Here is a 22,345-nt window from a genome sequence, read left to right as displayed (position 1 = left end):
AGAAAAAAGGAGTACTTGTGGCACCTTAGAGACTAACCAATTTATTTGAGCATAAGCTTTTGTGAGCTACAGCTCACTTCATCGGATGCATACGTGGAAAGTACAGAAGACTTTTTATACGCACAAACCATGAAAAAATGGGTGATCATCAGTACAAAAGGTTTTCTCTCCCCCCACCCCACTCTCCTGCTGGTAATAGCTTATGTAAAGTGATCACTCTCCTTACAATGTGTATGATAACCTGGAAATGGCCCACCTTGATTATCATATGTATTGTAACCTTTAAAAAAAAAGGTAACTTTTGTTACACTTTCTTTGCTTGTCTGGCTTCAGTTCAGTTTCTTTCCTATAGCAGAACATGGTCTCTTTCTACCCTTCCCCAAGTTATTTTCAGTGTTTTTTTCTTCTCCTTTTCTCACTCCCTATCACTCTAGGAGTGGTGGGTGAAATTCTGTGGCCTGCGTTGTGCAGGAGGTCAGACTACATGATCATAATGGTCCCTTCTGACCTAAATATCTATGAATCTACCTCCCAAAATCATGTATCCTATCTCCTACCTATATTCTCTCCCCATCTCCCTCAATCTTGTATTTCCTCTACAATCTTCTCATTCTTCTACCAATGTAAACCCCTTAATTTTCATCCCCCTTCCACAAGGATTTAGGAATTTTACCAGACACCTAAATAGCAAGAGGCTACGATGCAAAAGATCACAAAAATCTGGAGGGGTGTTCTTACCCACATCAAACACCCATTCAATGAGAAATCTCCTGCTGGGAAAAGAGATAATACCAGGATTCTGACCCAAGATGCTGTCCATGGACTATTTAGGCACTTGTAGGTGTTTGACAAAGCTGAGTGCCCATCCCTCCCTGCATCCAGAACCTCCTGGCTTTCTACAAAGGTGGGCAAAAGGGTATGTGCTACCCTACATCTCTCAGCCTCCATTCCTAGCCTCCCACACACTGAATGGTTCTCTTTTCTGCTACTGCTCTGTTTTCTTACACTCCAGCCAAGTGAAGGTGACTTGATTCTTTTCAAATTCACTGCTGCTCACAGGATATCGAATGGCAGCAGCTAAAACTAACAAAACTCTGACCAGTTTGCACTCTGCTTCAGAGTTGCAAAGCTCTGAGGTAGATGTAACAGAACTGTTTGCATGCAGACATAGGAAGACATTTTATCAGTGTATACTCTGATTATGTGTGTTTCACTATCAACAGCCTAGAAACTTAATTTTCTCAAATGAAGTCCTAAAATCTGCAGAAGGTGAGGGTGCCTGGAAAGATTCCTTCTCATTGTGGAATTAACATATCATTCCACCTTATAAAGGCAAAGAATCACTCCGAAGATGTTTATTTTCTCCCAAACAAAATATTTTATATGCCCTCTGAACCCAGTGCAAAATTCTACATAGAAGCACACAAGCCAATACACAATTTATGCTGGAGACACTGAAATAATCTTTTGCTAAATTTATTCTGACTTCTAAGGCTATTTTTGAGTTTTCATAATCATGTGTATCAAAATTACTGTAGGTTTTATATTCAAATGTGTAATACATATACAAAGTTCAAAATTAATTTTTACACCTACTGTAAATATTTTTTAAAATTTCCCACAGAATTTTAAGTGGTGAGGGTAAAAACCATTCATGCTACAACGTGAGAAAATCTGTCCATTGCTTGCTATAACTAAAAAAAGCATCTGAAGCACCGCTACTTATTTAGTTCCACAACACACGATTCACAACTTAGTAAAAATTAACACTGATTTGTGTTCCTTAAATGGTGAGGGTAAAAACCATTCTTGCTACAACGTGAGAAAATCTGTCCATTGCTTGCTATAACTAAAAAAAGCATCTGAAGCACCGCTACCTATTTAATTCCACAACACACGATTCATAACTTAGTAAAAATTAACACCGATTTGTGTTCCTTAAATATTTGCAGAATGAGTCAGAAATAGAGGTTTCCTACAAAACTATGCATATAGCATACATTATGTATATAGTTAAGTACACACAAGCACCCCTGAAAAGGGGAAGCTAAATGGAAGTTAAAACTCAGCTGTGATTTGTGTTTATATTTCCTCTCTCCATCTTTTCACTTATCATTTTTGTGCCTTCTTCCATGCCATCCCTACACTTGGAACTTCCTTTTGCACATCTGTGAATCATGTAACCATTCTCTTTTCTTTCAAGTCCCATCTGAAAAAAATCACTTCCATAAAACCCACAGACACTACCCCACAGTACTACAGCTTTAGAAAAGTCACACCTATTATAAACAATCCAGACTGGATTTCTTTCTAAGTAACCCAATGCGCTTAAATTTATGATGTTTGTTTAGACTGTGAGCCTCTCAGGGCAGGAAATAGGTTTTTCATCTTGTATTAATGCTGAGCACAGCGTGGACACTTCAATCTAGTACCTTTCAGCGTTTTGGGGGGGGGGGGGGACAGGGAGGGAAGTGTGCTCACCAATGGAAGAAGGAAGCTTTCCCTGCACATCACAGGTCAAGTTCTCCACTCAGCCTTTGTCTCTGCTCTAGCAGGTTTAGTAGGTATGAGGAGTGGTACCACCGTTTACATATACCATACTACTCTGTATTTTACATGAGCCAGATAGAATACAGAAAAGCTATTTTGAAAAATAGCTAAGAGTTTCTAAAGGGTGTGCAGATGTGCAGCAGCAGTGTGAGTAATTTTTTTACACCTGTGCAGGATGCCTATATTAGATGTTTGTACTGATGCTGCTACACCAGGGCAAAAAATCCACACCATAGACAAGACCTGTAGACAAGCACCAAGGCAAAATATTCATGCAAATAAGCTTCTACCCTCCAACTACCAATTAGCAACTTAGATTTTGCTTTCTTTGATCTATTTTTTTTTTAATCTATTTTCTGGTTCCACTCTCCCCAACTTCCCCCCCTCAAATAGACACATGTATGATTATATACCACACCTGGTGATAGATGCTTGCAAATCCAGCACTTTCTTCATCTCTAGAGTTAACGAAGGAGCACATTGCTCTTCCTTATAACGTGGTGTCCCTTTCACATGTGGGCTTCCTCTACAAGAAAAATCAAACATTAAATTGAAATAAGCTGCTTGTGTCTCAAGTGGTAATGATTATACAGATCCACATTTCTCACTCGGTTTTTTCTCCTGAGGTATAACTACAGATGCTTACTTAAGAATAACTGACACCGGCAAAGTTAAATGTTTTGAATGCAGTTTTGATATATTCACACTAGATTTATTCTTAGTCATATGATCCTAGTCCAGCCTGAATATTAGAGATACTTGAGCTTTGATAATTTTCATTAATAACCTGAGTACCTGTCTGAATGCTGTTTATTAGTATGTGACCATACACTTTGTTCATACGTCAATTCTGATTCATCTCACACACAATGTGGTATATTTTTAAAAAATTAATGGTATCTTTCATACGAAACTTCTCTATAAAGTTTACTACTAAATCTTTTCTGAGAGGTGAAGAGATTCCAATTCTCATGGTGATTCTGAAGAATGCAGTTTTGCAAACAATGACTTAGCAGGTCTCTGTTGTATTACAGAGGTTAACACATTAAACAAGATACAAGCATTTCAACAATGCTTTTCAGAGCATTTATCCCAACATTAATTCTGTATCACACCTCATGAGAAGCAGGAAAGCATTTATTCCTTCACACATGGGAAAACGTGAAGCATGCAGGTCCCACAATGAGTCAGTGCCAGAGCTAGGAGAACAAAGCAGTCCCACTACCAGTCCCCGGCTTTAAACAGCAGGCCATCAGGTCTAGCACCCTCCAGACATGAAATACTTCAACATTTTTTTCAAGTTTCACATCCCCACCTCTTCCCTGCTAGCCATAAACTTGCAGTTATTTTAAACCTCAGCTCAATCCTGATGAAATGCAACACAAAATGCTATAAATTTTCATATTGATCTACTACGTTGCAGGAGCACTTCTGCAAACCATCCAAAATCCAGAGTTTTGTGACGCTATCACAACAGAAACTAATTCAAGTACAGCCAAGTGTTAAGTAAATATATAGTTATGATTCATAAACACAAAATTCTACGCAAAAAATAACCTCAGGTTTGTTTGAAAAAAGTCACAAGAGGAAGAAAATTTGTCAGACAAGGTTAACATTACCACAACAGCCTAAACTTTACTCCACTGCTTGAGCATTGCAGAAAACGTTGTCCTTTGGGTGCGATACTCTCTCGATTACCACATTCTCGATTACCAGATTCACCTCACAGCTTTTGTTTATAAATATTATGCTGTGTTTTAACAAATGAAGGTAGTAAATACAGCATAGACCACCTCATAATTCACTGTTGTCTACCATTCCATTGGTTGTTCTTGTAATGTCAACTCACAGGAGTGCAGCTCTACATTAGTCTTCCAATGGCAAAGCTACATCTACAGCACAGCACTGGTTCTCAGCCAGGGTTAGCGTACCCCTGGGGTATGCAGAGCTCTTCCTGGGGGTACAACAACTCATCTAGATATCTGCCTAGTTTTACAACAGGCTACAGAAAAAGCAGTAGTGAAGTCGGTACAAGCTGAAGTTTTATACAGAGAATGACTTGCTTATACTGCTCTGTATACTATACACTGGAATGCAAGTTCAATATTTATATTCCAATTGATTTATTTTATAATTATATGGTGTCAAATATAAAGGAAAGGGTAAACACCTTTAAATCCCTCCTGGCCAGAGGAAAAACCCTTTCACCTGTAAAGGGTTAAGAAGCTAAGACAACCTCACTGGCACCTGACCAAAATGACCAATGAGGAGACAAGATATTTTCAAAGCTGGGGGGGGGGGGGGGGGAAACAAAGTCTTCCCCAGGAAAGGGGGTGTAGAGCTTGGGGGGATTTTGGGGGAAAAGACGTTTCTAAGTGCGCTCTTTCCCTGTTATATTTGTTAGACGCTTGGTGGTGGCAGCAATAAGGTCCAGGGACAAAAGGTAAAATAGTTTGTACCTTGAGGAAGTTTTAACCTAAGCTGGTAAAAATAAGCTTAGGGAGTTTTTCATGCAGGTCCCCACATCTGTACCCTAGAGTTCAGAGTGGGGAAGGAACCTTGACATATGGTAAAAATGAGAAAGTGAGTGATTTTTCAGTAATAGTGTGCTGTGATTCTTTTGTATTTTTATGTCTGATTTTGTAATGGGTATTCAAGACAAATCAGAAAGGGGTACAATAGTCTGAAAGGTTGAGAGCCACTGAACTATAGTAAAGAGGAAATTTCAAGAAAAAGCTAGTGTACACACAGTTTCTACCTATATAATGTTAACTCTGCTTAGCGAGGAAGTCTTTTGCAGCCCCCATAGAAGTATACAATACAAACACTGACATCTGGAGCCAGTTAATATGAATGCATTGTTTCTGCAGAACAGCAGATCTCTTAGAAGAGAATACAAATGATACAGATTAAAAGAAAAAACTCTGACGACATCATGGCTTGCTGGAAAAGGAACACGAGATCTCAGGTGGTGTTTGCAGACATAGCTCCTTTGAAAAACAAACAAATCTCATAAGCCACAAAGCACCTTTTTCAAAAAGATAAGTGATCATTGGTAAGTGATAATTTTGAACTGTATTTACCACTAATTCCGCTATTCTATTCACCACTAATTACTTCATTAATTGACTGCTGATTATAATTTTGCAAATAGAATGCATCTCCTATTATCCAAACACAAAGGGACACACAGATCGCAGTTTGATGAATTCAACAACAATATTTTATAATGTTTTAAATTAACATTGTAATCTCTTCTTTCTGTGTTCATTGAAGAAATTTTTCTAATTCTTACATGTCAGATTCTCTGTCTTAAAAGATAAATACTCTTTCTTGTGTAATACAAATGCAGTTTAAGGTGGTGTATTAAAATCCAGAAGTATACTGTGTTCAGAAATGACGGACATTTTCATGAGTCGGTTTTACTATTTAAATTACTTTGACCTTTAAACCATGAATGCATGTTGCTGACAGAAGCAGGAAGGAATGTTTCTGTGTTGCCACATCAGCAGCTACTGCACTTCTATTCAAATTCTAAGTAACTGCAATGATTTCATACAAGCACTGAAGAGGAATGAAAACATTTTCCCAAAGCCAAAGAACTTGATGTCTAAGCGCTTATGAACACATTTTCTGCAGAACTCTACTTGCATTAAAATGTACAGGGAAAAAACCCTTGCTGAAGAAATAGGTTAATGGGGGTTTTTATTGTTTTGTTTTTTGCTTCTTTATAGGGTAAGCAGAAGGCCCAAAAGGTTTCTCCATTTGTTCCTCTCCACTGGGAATTCACATCTTGACTAGTGCCCTGGACGACTGAAGGCCTGGCAGAATTATGTCAGATGCCATGAAAGAAACCTAAGAGATAAAAATTGGGTTTTATTCACTATTTAAAACTCTGATTTTGGTTTTGTTAGTTAATTAATATAAGTACAGAATCACAGAAATGTAAGAGCAGAAGGGACCTCCAGAGGTCATCTAGTGAGTCCACCCCCGAGCTGAGCCAGGAACAAGTATATCTAGACCAACCCAGACAACCCATTCTTAAAAACCTCCAAAGCTGGGGATTCCACAACCTCCCCTGGTAATATATTCAAGTACCTAAGTATACTTATAGTTAGATAGTTTTTCCTAATATCTAATCTAAAACTCCTTTGCAGCAAATAAGATTACTTCTTGCCCTACCTCCAGTGGACATGAAGAACAATTGATCACCATCCTCTTTATAACCGTTCTTAACATATTTGAAGACTTATCAGGTCTCTCCCCCATCCCAGTCTTTTCCCAAGACTGGACATTCCCAAATTTTGTTTTTTGTTTTTTTAAATCTTTCCTCATAGGTCAGATTTTCTAAACCTTTAAATCATTTTTGTTGGTCTCCTCTGGGCTCTTTCTAATTTATCCATATCTGTCTTAAAATGTACTGCCTGAAACTGGACACAATACTCCAGCTAAGGACTCACCAACATCAGACAGAATGGGTCAGTTACCTCTCATGTCTTACATATGACCCTTATGTTAATACATACCATAATGATATTGGGCCTTTTTTGCCACTGCATTACACTATTGGCTCATATTCAATTTGTGATTCACTATAACCTCTTGATCCTTTTCTGCAATACTACCCAACCATTTATTCCTCATTTCATATTTGTGCACTCAATTTTTCCTTCCTAAGTATAATACTTTGCACTTGTCTTTACTGAATTTCATCCTGTTGATTACTGGCCAATTCTCCAATGTACCAAGGTTATACTGAATTCTAAGCCTGTCCTCCAAAGTGCTTGCAAACCTTCCCAGTTTGGTGTCCTCTTCAAATTTTATTAGCATTCTCTCCACTCCATTAATGAAAATACTGATCAGTATTGGACCCAGGACAGACTCCTCAGGGACCCCACTAGATTCACCCTCCCAGTCTCACAAGTCATTGATAACTACTCTAAGTATGATTTTTCAACCAGCTGTGCACCCACCTTATTGTAATTCCATTTAGATCACATTTCCCTTGTTTTATTATGAGAATTTAATGTGGGATCGTGTCAAAAACCTCACTAAAAATAAAGATATAGCATGTCTACCACTTCCCCCATCCCTGTCAAAGAAGGAAATTAGGTGGTATTGCCTGATTTATTCTTGACAAATTTATGTTGCAATTATGTGTCACTTAGTATCCTTTAGGAGCTTTTACAAACTGATTGTTTAATAATTTGTTTCAGTATCTTTCCAGGTATCAAAGTTAGGCTGACTAGTTTATAATTCCCTGGGTCCTCATTGTTCCTCCTTCTAAAGGTAAGGATTGTGTTTGCCCTTCTCTAGTACTCCATGAGCTCTTGAAGATAATTGTCACTGGTTCCGAGACTGCTCCAACTAGTTCCTTAAGTACTCTAGGCTGAATTTTGTCAAGCCCTGTCAACTTGAATAAATATAACTCATCTAAATATTCTTTAGCCTGTTCTTTCCCTATTCTGGCTTGTGTTCCTTTCCTCTTCTTATTAATGCTAAGCTTGTTAAACATCCGCTCACAATTTACCCTCTTATTGAAGACTGAAGGAAAATAGGCATTAACACCTCTGCCTGTCTGTTAAAGATTTAACATGGCTGATCATTAAAAGTGAAGACCTGAGAATACTCCCATTACATCTGTGTGATTCAAGGAAGGCCCTCAGAAAGACAAAATTTTATGTCCCTCATATTTCTGTGGTAAAATATAAGAATGGAGGAAGGGAACTGCAACTTTCAGGCCTTCTTTAATGCATCATAAAGAATCAAAGAGAGGCACAAATTCTTATCCTGGTAAGATTTCAGACCACAGAATAATTCCTTAAAGATATTTTACTTATAACTCAATCTCATGTCACCTATGATGCATCTATTTCACTGCACAGCTAAAATCATGAGTACTACATGGTTATTATAGAGCTAACAGAAGCACCTTCCAAATTATGACATTCATATTTTAAGTGAAGACTTTAACTTGGTGTAAAATGACTAAATTGTTTAAAGATAATTCCCATTTAATTGCTGCACCTCTCCTCTCCAAAATCTCACACTTGTCTTCATCTTTTCCCATCTCCAACCCCATTCTTTCTTGCAGGTCAGCATCACTGTCCTCCCCAGACCAATACCTTGGTTTCCATTTTGTTTCTGAACGGTGCAGGTATATCCTGTAAACAAGGGCAGGAAATCTAAACAACACACACACAAATTTGTTATAGGACTTGCAAAATTAAGAGGTTTACTTGTATATAAGCAGGGGAAAAGGTATGAGAGGAAGCATGAGATACCACTCCCACTGAAGTCAATGGCTTCCATCAAAAAACTGATGCAGGGATGAAGGGAATAGGTTTTCTTATTTCAACAAAGAATGCTCAGTTTTAGTCAAAGGCAGCAGCAGCACTGGGCAAATATACTGAGTTCCACTTCACTGGAAATGTTTTCACTCTGTTCCTAAAAAATATGCTGAGCAGACTAATGGTATAGTTCAGTGACAAACGTGTACAATTTGGACTGGGAGGTGAAGGAGCATGAAGACCTCCATGTCGAAAAAACCTGAATACCTGCCATTTGATACACGCTGCTCCATTCCAAAGGCAAAGTAATTCACCCTTCAGAATAATTTTTTAAAATGAGCCTTGTGATAAGTCAATGCTAGCAGAAATGATTAAGCAGTATCCAGAAAAGAGGTAAATTCCAACAGAGTCAGAGAAAGCATACTAACCTTTCTTTCAATTTGGTGTTGCTAAAATGTTAGCAAGGAGTTCCCAGGAATCCCCATCAGTCCAGTACATAAAAGATATTTTATCTTTAAATGAAGATGCAAACACGAATCCAGGGATTCCTTTTCTACTGAAGAGATATGGGTAATGTGTAACAAATATCCAAAAGCCTGTTGCACAAATCTTCCACTACTTCTTTAGTCCACCTTACTACAGAAATATACCTCCTTTCCAGCCTTAATCAGGCTGGCACCTGCACCCTGCCAGGACTTTTGTGGTTTACTTTATATTTACAAATTATTGAACATTAAATAGTGCCATTATTAACTAACCAACATCAAGTATTGTGCCACGGGAAGGCATTATATAGAGGTCACACTGCCTGCTTCAGAAGCTACCCAAGGATCCATAAAGGTGAGCTACAAAGTTTTTTTTTTTTTAATTAGATGTATTTTTTGCTTCTTTGTAATCTGTGAGACAGGCCTGAAATGGTCCCCTTTCGCTCAATTATTTTCAGCTTACAAATATTAAGAAAAAATAAGGGTGGTCTTCTGTGGTGTTTCTGGAGGACTTCATTTTGGGATTGGTCTCAAATGTTTATTGTGAATTTACACCTTAGTTGAAGAATATTTGAACAACATAAGCAGTACTACACAGCATTTTAAAAATATCATGGTGTTTGTATCAGAAAGGATGAACACAGAGTGGTGTCCAAGAGGGACCTTATTGTCCAAGTATCATTTATAATTTATGGGCATGTAGTCAAGTAAAGGGAATGATTAGAAGCTGTATGGAATTCATTATTTTAAAACTAGCTCACTGTGGCGGGACGAGGACTCACCAGCACGGCGCCTCCTGCTGGTCGTCTAGGGAATCAGCTCTTTCAGCACAGAGTGCCCTCTGCAGGCCGGTGTCTCGCCCACCGCTGGCCCGTGTCCCTCCTGGACCCTGATGCCTGCTCTACCTCTGGGTTCTGCCCCCCGAAACAACCCACAATGGGGGTCTCCCCACCCAGGGGAATCCCCAACCCTCTATCCCCACCCTACCTCAGTGGCTACTGCCAGTCACCATCTAGCCCCCACTCCCTGGGGGAGACTGCACTGTATAAACCACTCATTATCGGCAAGGGGGGTTGGACCAGCTGCCTCTGGGCTGCCCGTTTGCAGCCCCAGTACCTTTTGTAGGCCTTTAATTAGGCCTGCAGCCTGTGGTTTTGCTAGGCTGGAGCTCCTCAGTTCCCTCTGCCCTTCCCCAGCACTGCTCCACCCTAGGTACCCTTCTCATCTCCCAGGCAGCCAAGTCCTTCTCCCGCAAGGAAGCTAGAGAGTGCATGCCAGCTTCTGACCCACTGCCCTCTTATAAGGGCCAGCTGGGCCCTGATTAAGCTGACCACAGCTGTAGCTGCTTTCCTAGTCAGCTTAGCCTTCCCCACTGCAGCCCTCTCCAGGGCTGCTTTATCCCATTCAGGCAGGAGCAGGGTGACCACCCCACTACACTCACACATAATGGACAGACTCCTTTTTAGGAAAGCTGGGAGAGGTGTTATCATAACCAGAAAATGCACAAAGTGCAAGCATTGCATATAGGCAGATCCAGAGGTCAGTGAAACTAGTGAAAGATGCAAGTTTTAACAATTTAAATTCCATAATTGTCAAATCACTCTTGGTCCACAGATGCTGGAGCCAATTTACACAAGAACATGCATAGAATTGCCCTCAGAAGGCTAACCAGCAAATACCTGCAGAAAAACAAATTTATCTCCAACATGAAAGACTAAATCTTTGTGATCTTGCCATTCATGGAATGTAAAATGATGCTTGCCAAAACATGTCCTTTCCACAACGCCTTTGCAAGGTAGCTTGATGCCTCAGACATTAAAAAATATATCATGCTTGTCTCTGACTACACAGAGATTGCATCACATAATTTGCTTATGCAATAGGTAAAGACAAATCTCCACCAAACCACCTCTGCTACTGACAAAAAATTCCAAAAGGCAACTCGTGTGAGACTGATCCTGGCTGCACTGACAAATTAAACCATTTTAGACTAAATGTTTAAACATGGTTCATGCCTACAGTTTAGCCAGTGTTTGGTCAGCATAGACCAGGCATAAGTCTTTTATAAGCCACATTTTAAATCAGTTTTCATTGGCGTGTCTACATGAGAAAAGTCGTCACTGACACTTCATTGTGTAGCATGCTTCTATGAAGGGTTCTGAAAACTGTTTGGCCTCAATGGGTATAAAAGCAATAAAACAGGTTAAATCCAATTGAAACAATTCCAGATTAGGTCACTGTCTAGACTTAATTTTCACAAAAGCCATTTTAACACAATGGTACCTAGTCCACAATACAGGCAAAACTATGGCTGAAAGCTTTTAAAGTGAATTCTTAGCAGCATATTTTCTAGACTAGGTGGCTGCCACAGGATGCCACCTGTAACATTGAATCACTATGAACTGGATTTTACTGTAGATTGAGGGAAATGTACAAGCAAGCATATTTCAGCATCAAATACTGACACAACAACTAGTTTGTTTACTTGTAGCTTCCATAGGGCCAAGCTCACTGCACACACCAAGGGTTCCCTGTATTCTCCATTCCACTCCACAAGCTCCCTAGAAGCCACACTCCCATTCCCCTTTATTTCAGGGCCTCCCTGAAACTCCCCCACCCGCTCCTTCATGCCTGAAGCTCTGTGCGCGCCTCATTCCTGGGTTTCTGTGCCCCACCCATACCAGGGCTCTGTGTGCAACCCCATTTCCATGCCCTCCCCTCCCCCACCCATGGCAAGGGCTCTATGAGCCCCCACTTTCCCTTCCAGAAAACTCCTACCCCGCACATGAGGGGCTTTGCGTGCTCCCATTTCAGGGGTTTGTGTGTGTCCCCATTTACTCCTCATGGAAGGGGTCTGCCTGCCACCCGCTACCTTTACCCCATGAAATGGGGTCTGTCTTACATTCGCTCCCTATACCAGGGGCTAACAATCTCTCCTTGCCAGGGGTTCTGTGTGTCTCCTTACTAGGGTCCCCCATTCCCACACCCATGTCAGGACTGTGGGCAGACCCCTACTCCCCTCCCACCTTACCTGAATTCAGAGTGTGGACATGTTAAACTCTGTTGGGAGGATGAGTAGAGATGAGATGGGGGCAGTATTATGTTGGAAGGTGTTAAAGGGTATTATCAGTCAGTTGTTTGATGTACAGCCAATTGAGAAGTTGCTTGACACTCCAGCTGTGCTAAACAGATGGCAGGAGCTCCATATGTTCCCCATTTTCAATCTTTTGGGAATCTGATTTCCAAATCAGTGGAGTGCTAACCACAGATGCCAAGAACATTCCCTGAAAGTTTGGGATTGATTATATGTCATGTTCAAAAGATCCCACATGGCATACAAACAAATGCCATCAAGTTGAGTATATGGCCTCGCAAGCTCAGGCAACTAGAGTTTCATAGACTAACATGCATGGTATAAAACTTTTTGAACTGTTATGTGCTAGCAAATACTGCCCTAATATAACTCCTTTGTTGTCAACAAAACAAGGTGTAACTGACCTAGATTTAGTTTTGTACATAGTATAAAACTGGCTAATGGAGAACTACCACCTATCTGAACCATATAGCTAAAGCAAAGTCTAGTACCAAAAACTTATTTCCCTCCAAAGACACTTTGACAAGTTATGTAGTATTCAAGTAACTATATACCACTTCATTCCTTTTATGTAAATGCTGACATTCCAGTTTAATAATCAAACCTCTGACCATATTAACCTTATCCTACTGAAACACAGAAAAAAAACCTCAATGATAAAGGTAACAATCTCTATACATTTAATCTTGCTAAAAAACAGATAGTGGCAGTGGGTAAAATTTTCCAGGAATACAGGTGACAGGCTCAAGTCCCAATTTTAAAGAGTGATTTTAGGCATATGTGTGTGACTTAATGGGTGGGCAAGGGGCCATTAGGAAAAAACAGTAGGCCTTAGGGGAAGCTTATCTCCCACCTGGTGACGAGCCTGCCAGAGAACACTCCAAGCAGCCTGTGAGTAATGTCTGCTATTACTCTACAAGGACGTGTGATCAGACCACATGATGCTGGACTCCATCTTGGGATGTCAGTATTTTTCCACAGACTGGTCTGGGAGCCAAGCTTTGAAACAAAGGGTTCCCACCATATGCAAAAGCTATACAAGGCAGGGAGTGACATCATCTCGTGTTCTTCACTCCTATACAAGACAACTCCTGGAAACATCTGAGGAACAAAGACTGAACTGGGGGAAGTGCTGGACCCAGGAGCGTGTCTGCAGCTTATCACAGTAGCACAGTGTGAAAGGGAGCCCAGGCTGGTGGGTCAGAGGGCTCAGTGGTACCCCAGTTCCAGGTGGCACCCCGGAGGGAACCCATCACAGAGACAATAGGAAATTCAGAAGGACATAGCCCTGAGTAGTTGGAGAAAATGGGAAGGAAAGTTAAACAGCAATGGCTCTGGTTACTCCTTGGGTGGTGCCTAGGTATTAATGCAACAAATGGTGTTACAAGCGCCTGCCCCGACTACTGCCACATACACACACCCATCAACAAAAAGTTCAGAATTTCTCTTTCAGTGACAGAAATCAGTTCAGCAGCTGTACTTCCTGGGTATGAGATCTTTAATGCCTTGACTCGGCAAGCAGCTCCTGACACACACTCATCTAAGGAGGACGACATCTACATGGTTAATGCACTAGCCTAGGATTCAGGAGATGTGGGTTCAATTCCCAGTTCTGCCACAGAATTCCTAAACAAGTTATTCCAATGGAGGCATTTAAGAACAGGTTGAATGAACACACGTTAGCGATGGTCTAGGTTTACTTGGTCCTGCCTCAGCACAGGGGCTGGGCTTGATGACCTCTGAAGTTCCCTTCCAGCCCTACATTTCTATGATTCTACAGAGGAAGAGTAGGGTTCTTTCTTCACTACCAGGTTCCAGTACAACCTCAGGCCAGACATACCTTCCATCACCCGACAACAAATGGCTCTGATTATATCTAAGTTAAGTTTATACAAGAGCTGTTTAAACTTTAATTCGTCTAAGATGCACAATAATGCTCATTTTCCTTAAAAATGCTGAAATATCCAACAGTGATCTGCAACAGAGTGAAATACAGGAAACAGCTGGTATCCCATAATCCTTGATCCTTTTTACATTGATCTGCTTTACACTATAGAGTTGAAAGTAGCCACTGTACACTTTAATGTTATAAGTAGTATTGTTAGAGAGGATCAGAGTTCTGTACCCAACCTGGTAAAACTCTGTTCTAACTACAACTAAACATGCTTAATCTCAACATACCCATGTACAAGACTATCACTGTCAGGGTAGAAAGTTCTTTGAATCTTAATACCATCTTGACAATATTTGACAAATATAGAATCAATAATCCAGAATGTCATCTTTCAACTAGTTATCTGGGTCCCACTTTGTATCTTAAAAGTCTGCTGGAAAGCACCTGGAAGTTGGATTTGTCAATATCAATGTAAACATTTATTTGAAGGACAAAGCCCCTCAAAGGACTGCCAAATCTTTCCAATCTGCCACTGCTCAAGACAAGCTTATCTGACAGTCAGCTGAAGATTTTAGACCTTCTTACTTATACAAGAGGTAAGGACAATCTGCTTCCATAGATCAGAGTCACTTAGCTCTATGTGCCAAAGTAGCTAAAGAAATTTCCTGCCCTAAATCTACACAAGAAACTTGCAGACATAAACGAGTGCATAACACATGGATCACTGGCAGCATGTAGCCACTAATGAATTGGGCTACGGTCCAAATACACTTTTAAAAACAAGGATCCTCTTGTGCAGGAGAAAGATTAGAACCTTCAGATTCTCTTATGAGGTAAAATTATCTCCTTTCAAAAGCAAGTCAATAAATCCTGCTTTTGGTTATTAAAATAAACTACAAGTCCTAGATATTGCAAGTGGCAACTGCGACCAAAAAAAGAACAAAAGCCAATAGTAGCCCACAGATGAAGTTCAGGAATTACAGGGGTTTCACAAACATGCCATGGCTTACAGGGAAAAAATCTTCAGTGGCCAGAGTCGAAGCTGAGACCAACCGATTCTTTCTCCCTAAAATTCCATCCAATCACAGCCACGAACACTTAGCCTCTTCAGAGATTCACGGACTGCAGAGAGTGAGTGTCTCTGCCCAAGTTCTTCTCATGCTCTGTGTGGGTGGGTGGGAAAGAGCCTTCTACCCCCATTCATGGGAACTCTGTTCTCAAGACACAGAGACAGCAAGAATCCCAATTTCTTGCTTCAAACTGAGCCCCCTGAGAACTGTCTTCCCCTCCACCCCGCCTCCCCACCCAGAAATGTCTCTTACATTTAACCCTACAGTTTCCATGCTATACTCCATAAAATAGCTTCCCCTCAAAAATAAAGCTCACATGAAGAGAAACTTTCAGTAAGTACCACACTGATCAGGTTTCAGAGTAGCAGCCGTGTTAGTCTGTATCCGCAAAAAGAAAAGGAGTACTTGTGGCACCTTAGAGACTAACAAATGTATTTGAGCATAAGCTTTCGTGAGCTACAACTCACTTCATCGGATGCATGCAGTGGAAAATACAGTGGGGAGATTTTATATACACAGAGAACATGAAACAATGGGTATTACCATACACACTAACGAGAAATCAGGTAAGCTGAGCTATTACCAGCAGGAGAGAAAAAAACCTTTTGTAGTGATAATCAAGGTGGGCCATTTCCAGCAATTGACAAGAACATGTGAGGAACAGGGGGGAGGGGAGAGTGAGAGAATAAACATGGAGAAATAGTTTTACTTTGTGTAATGACCCATCCACTCCCAGTCTCTATTCAAGCCTAATGTAATGGTGTCCAGTTTGCAAATTAATTCCAATTCAGCAGTCTCTCATTGGAGTCCGTTTTTGAAGTTTTTTTGTTGAAGAATTGCCACTTTTAGGTCTGTAATCGAGTGACCAGGGAGACTGAAGTGTTCTCCGACTGGTTTTTGAATGTTATAATTCTTGACGGCTGATTTGTGTCCATTTATTCTTTAACATAGAGACTGTCCGGTTTGGCCAATGTACATGGCAGAGGGGCATTGATGGCACATGATGGCATATATCACATTGGTAGATGTCCAGGTGAACGAGCCTCTGATAGAATGGCTGATGTGATTAGGCCCTATGATGGTGTCCCCTGAATAGATACGTGGACACAGTTGGCAACGGGCTTTGTTGCAAGGATAGGTTCCTGGGTTAGTGGGTCTGTTGTGTGGTGAGTATTTGCTTCAGGTTGGGGGGCTGTCTGTAAGCAAGGACTGGCCTGTCTCCCAAGATCTGTGAGAGCAATGGGTCATCCTTCAGGATAGGTTGTAGATCCTTGATGATGCATTGGAGAGGTTTTAGTTGGGGGCTGAAGGTGATAGCTAGTGGTGTTCTGTTACTTTCTTTGTTGGGCCCGTCCTGTAGTAGGTAACTTCTGGGTACTCTTCTGGCTCTGTCAATCCGTTTCTTCACTTCAACAGATGGGTACTGTAGTTGTAAGAATGCTTGATAGAGATCTTGTAGGTGTTTGTCTCTGTCTGAGGGGTTGGAGCAAATGTGGTTGTATCGCAGAGCTTGGCTGTAGACAATGGATTGTGTGGTGTGGTCTGGATGAAAGCTGGAGGCATGTAAGTATAGTGGTCAGTAGGTTTCTGGTATAGGGTGGTGTTTATGTGACATTGCTTATTAGCACTGTAGCGTCCAGGAAGTGGATCTCTTGTGTGGACTGGTCCAAGCCGAGGTTGATGGTGGGATGGAAATTGTTGAAATCATGGTGGAATTCCTCAAGGGCTTCTTTTCCATGGGTCCAGATAATGAAGATGTCATCAATGTAGTGCAAGTAGAGTAGGGGCATTAGGGGACGAGAGCTGAGGAAGCGTTGTTCTAAGTCAGCCATAAAAATGTTGGCATACTGTGGGGCCATGCGGGTACCCATAGCAGTGCCGCTGATTTGAAGATATACATTGTCCCCAAATATGAAATAGTTATGGGTGAGGACAAAGTCACAAAGTTCAGCCACCAGGTTTGCCGTGACATTATCGGGGATACTGTTCTTGATGGCTTGAAGTCCATCTTTGTGTGGAATGTTGGTGCAGAGGGCTTCTATATCCATAGTGGCTAGGATAGTGTTTTCAGGAAGATCACCAATGGACTGTAGTTTCCTCAGGAAGTCAGTGGTGTCTCAAAGACAGCTGGAAGTGCTGGTAGCGTAGGGCCTGAGGAGGGAGTCTACATAGCCAGACAATCCTGCTGTCAGGGTGCCAATGCCTGAGATGATGGGGAGTCCAGGATTTCCAGGTTTATGGATCTTGGTTAGCAGGTAGAATACCCCTGCTCAGGGTTCTAGGGGTGTGTCTGTGCGGATTTGTTCTTGAGCTTTTTCAGGGAGTTTCTTGAGCAGACTGTGTAGTTCTTTTGGTAACCCTCAGTGGGATCAGAGAGTAATAGCTTGTAGAAAGTGGTGTTGGAGAGCTGCCAAGCATCCTCTTGGTCATATTCCGACCTATTCATGATGACAACAGCACCTCCTTTATCAGCCTTTTTGATTATGATGTCAGAGTTGTTTCTGAGGCTGTGGATGGCATTGTGTTCTGCACGGCTGAGGTTATGGGGCAAGTGATGCTGCTTTTCTACAATTTCAGCCCGTGCATATCGGCGGAAGCACTCTATATAGAAGTCCAATCTGTTGTTTCGACCTTCAGGAGGAGTCCACACAGAATCCTTCTTTTTGTAGTGTTGTTTGGAAGGTCTCTGTGGGTTAGTATGCTGTTCAGAGGTGTGTTGGAAATATTCCTTGAGTCAGAGATGTCGAAAATATGATTCTAGGTCACCACAGAACTTTATCATGTTCGTGGGGGTGGAGGGGCAGAAGGAGAGGCCCCGAGATAGCCCAGAAGAAGAATCTGTCCTAAGAGTATAGCTGGATAGATTATTGCTGGGTGGGTTAAGGGAACCACAGTTGTGGCCCCTTGTGGCATGTAGTAGTTTAGATAGTTTAGCGTCCTTTCTCTTTTGTAGAGAAGCAAAGAGTGTGTTGTAAATGGCTTGTCTAGTTTTTGTAAAGTCCAGCCATGAGGAAGTTTGTGTGGAGAGTTGTTTTTTTTTTTTATGAGAGTATCCAGTTTTGAGAGCTCAGTCTTAATCTTTCCTTGTTTGCTGTATAGGAGGTTGATCAGTAGTTAGCAATTTCAGACGGACTTCCTTGGTGTTAATCTACTTGTACACTGGAATGGCTGGAAAACCAAGTACCATCTGATGACACCGGCATTTTCTTTCATTTGATTTAGCTAATCTAAGAGACCAACATGAATTCAGTTCCCAGAAAATAGGATCTTTAAAGCGTCCCATGCTCATTTAATAAGCAGACTTTTTCCTGTAACTGCTTGCAATGCCTGAGAGAATGATTATAATTAGTCTACAAAACTGGGTGTTCCTCTCCATGTTTGTAATTCAACACCATTCCAACTACGACTAAATATTCACACCTCCAAAGTAGGAGAAGGCTGAAAAATTAAAAGGAAACAGGGGATTAAGCAATTATGCCCAAACTCCTTCCAGCAGAGGCTGTATTCTCAAGAAAAGTCTGCCTTGGAAAATCTGGGGGTAAAAAACCCATAATGAGAAAAAAGTGAGTGGAGAAGTAAGAGCACCTTAATAGCAGAATTCGATAGATTAAACTCATTCTTCAGTCTGGGCAAAGATACCAAGATTAATACTTCAATGAGAACAATATGCTTTAGCAGATATGCTGTCATCTGTCTGGACCCAGTTTTCTGTAAAGCTTGGCTACCATGTAGCAGTTAATATCAATTTATAAAAATTGTATCTACTCAACTGAGTTTTTTTTTTAAAAAGGTTAGATTTTGTGGAATAAGTAACAAAGTAACAGAATCCATAATTTTATGCACCTATTACTTTCTATTTAGCTATCTAATTCTCCAAGTGTATTCAATTGCATTTTGAAAGATATGGGATGCGCTTATCCAGGCACTTGGCTTCTCCAATTCAAGGCTTTAACAGGGGGCTTCAAATGAGCTATGGTCAGCCTGGTTTTCTATTAAGACACTTCCACAAAAACTATCGGCTTTGGATAAAATCAGAAACCAGTACTTTAGGGCCCATTGCGTAAGGGTCAAATAGGGATGTCATATCTTTATGATGAAGTTTATGAAATTCTACTTTTAAATGCAAGTTAGAAATATAATAAGGCAAGATTCTCTAAACTACTGTAAGCTCTCAATTATCGCTCCAAAGACTGAAATTAAAGAAACTTTATTAAAGTTGAATCAACTGCTCTGGTCTTTGATGGCCATTAGCAAGTGTTTGTTTCCCAAATGGAGGCAGAAATACATTTTGCAACACTGTCCAAATCCTCTGTAGTTGCTGACAATTTAGCAGGAGCTGGCACAGACCACGAAGTAGGAGGATGTAAGGACTTACCTGATGCAAATGAAGACCTGATACAAACATTCTAACTTATTACTGAAAGTGTTCGTATAATTTTTCCTTTAATGCAGCTATAAGAGGCTTTTGAAGATGTAAGTTGTTTAGACAGCTTTTCTGATATTTCAAGAAATTTACAGATTAGTAAATTTTTTTTATAACAGAGGTTTCCCCAGAGACCTGAGATTGGGTGGGAATCTGGTCTGAATCCATAGATCGAGGTGGCTTCAGGGCTAAAACAGGGTTATCTGCATTGCTCAGACTACTGAAAATAAAATCCAAGTAATTTGGTGAAGTCATATTTAACTAGAATCTATTTAAACACATGCTAATTAAATCTCAACAGAAAAAAGAAAACTGATCTTGGAAATAAACTCATTTTAAAGATCAAAAATACAGCGCAAACGTGCAGAATAGCACTATGAGCCAACCCACCAGCAAGCTGTTATTAGCAGGTATCCAAGCTGCTGCACATAAAAGATTGTGTTCCAAGGAAGCACCACATTGTTTCTAGTCCCAGAGAGCTAATTTGTGGATAGTTGATTCATGTGAGGGAAAAGGGGAGTTGGAAAAGGCGCTCCACTTATGACAACCCTACAATATAATTAGGTGTTTCCACCAAGTTGTTTCTTGTTATAAACCCAAAAGATCTAGGTGTGGGCATCCTATAAAATTATTCCTCCTAGGAAAATAAGCACATCACAGAGAGGAATTCAAGTTTTGATCTCTATCTCCATATCTCTATCTCCATCCTTCAAGGAACAGAATCCTGACCAACTATACAGGAGAACCAGAAAGCGACTCTAGATAAGGCACTGCCAAGCAGAACCAAAAAAATAATAAGAAAACAGAAAAATGTTGATCACATTCATGATAATTAAGTTCTAGAAGTAGTTTAAGTGCTTCTCATAAATCAAAGATTCTCAGAAATATATTAAGCTGATGGACTTTTAATAACCTAATACAAAAACTTCAGTACACTACTATTTAATTATAAATGAAATATTGGCACGCGTTCGCAAAAATCGAGGGTTGAGTTTAAACACACAAATGGTCTCACTGAACTCAAACTACTCATCTGATTAAAAGTTAAGCATGTGCTAAATCTTAGCAGGATTGGGAAATAGGTTGCAGGCCCCAAGTCAGACAGCATCTCTTGTATTTGACTACAGACGTATCATGCACACGTTATGGGGCCACATAAATAAATATTTAAAATCTCATTTCCTCAGCATAACGCCCTCCTGTTGATCAAAGAAAAAAAAAAGTCTTTCACCAATTTACCTTCTGAATGTCTATTAGAAGAACTAAGTCAAACAATCACTAAAATTTTGTATAAAATTACTCAGGGCAGCTCTCTACACCTTAAAACGCTGTATTGTTGCAGCGATGCCGCTGTAGTAGTTAAGCGAAGGCGCTCCTATGCCGACAGGAGAGCTCTCCCGTCAGTGTAGTTAATCCACCTCCCCGAGAGGCCATAGATATGTCAGCAGGAGAAGCCCTCCTGTTGACATAGCACTATCTACACAGGGGATTTATGCTGATATAACTGCGTTGCAGAGGGGTATGGATTTTTCTCACCACCCAAGCAAAGTAGTTATACCAATACTGTATAGGTCTGCAATGTAGACCAGACCTAAAATTATTATATGGTCACTAACAACTTGACTAGAACAGTTGATTTTACAGAGTCTACCACGTACTGTACCTTTAAACATAAATTGTCCCTCTGGTTTTAGCTTTACTAGTACAGACATATTTAAAAATAAAATTCTTACAAGATAAAACAGAACACACAGTCTCAATTCCTGATTAGTCTCATGTACTGTATACAAGATACAATGCCCCATCAGTATATTTATATATTTCAAAAAGTATGTGCCCTCGCATTTTGGGCTGTTTCATTCCATTTTTCTGGCAATAAAATAGGTGTACAATAAATTTCCTGAGATCTTGCTAGCGTGGAGCTTTTTGTTCTGTTTTATAAAAAGGGAAGTCATGTAACTACATAAACCTGACATTTATTTATGGCGTACAAATAGCTCTAACAAACTGTAGAAAAATATACAATTAGTCATGAAAGTAAAAGTAAATTCAGTTTTATTCTTTACATCTGATAAAGGGCTGTCTGAAGGGCTGATAATTGCACCACATGGTAAACTTTCCACTCAACCAAGCAAAAATTCATTTGGAAATCATTTAACATACTTGGAGCTCTGCTCCTTTTCCTACTGGCACTGATCATACTGCACATCAGTCCAATATGTTGGGTGCTTGAAAAAAGGCAAACCCTGGCCTCCATGTTGCATTCAAAACTCAAAAGGCTATGGAATTTTAACAATACTTTCAGAACAGCTTCCAAAAACATTCTACCACCAAAGAATCATCATTATAGAGTGCATCTCCATTTAATCCCCACCCACAACACTTTCTAAAATCTTACAAGTGAATTGCAATAAACTATTAGAGTAGTCAAATGTCAATTTCATTCGACATACAACAGACCCTGCATCTTCTTTCACGGGTGAGACTTCTGTAGACTCCTTCCCACAGGTAGGGTATAATGGGGCAGAGAAACCTCTTG

The 22,345-nt window shown here is 40.4% G+C and overlaps 1 protein-coding gene across 3 annotated transcripts in view; it reads right to left on the bottom strand.

Annotated features, from left to right (window-relative positions):
- The window catches only part of RIC1 (RIC1 homolog, RAB6A GEF complex partner 1), a 79,473-nt gene that overhangs the window by 39,230 nt on the left and 17,898 nt on the right, over window positions 1-22,345 (bottom strand). For all 3 annotated transcript variants that reach the window (XM_084628415.1, XM_084628416.1, XM_084628417.1), the window contains exon 4: window positions 2,969-3,076. In XM_084628415.1, coding sequence (XP_084484541.1) covers window positions 2,969-3,076 — 108 coding nt within the window. The remainder of the gene's footprint in view (window positions 1-2,968; window positions 3,077-22,345) is intronic.

The sequence above is a fragment of the Lepidochelys olivacea genome, assembly GCF_965140295.1.
Source record: "Lepidochelys olivacea isolate rLepOli2 genome assembly, chromosome: 5".
In the NCBI taxonomy this organism is placed as follows: Eukaryota; Metazoa; Chordata; order Testudines; family Cheloniidae; genus Lepidochelys; species Lepidochelys olivacea.
This window is presented reverse-complemented; position numbering and strand designations above follow the sequence as displayed.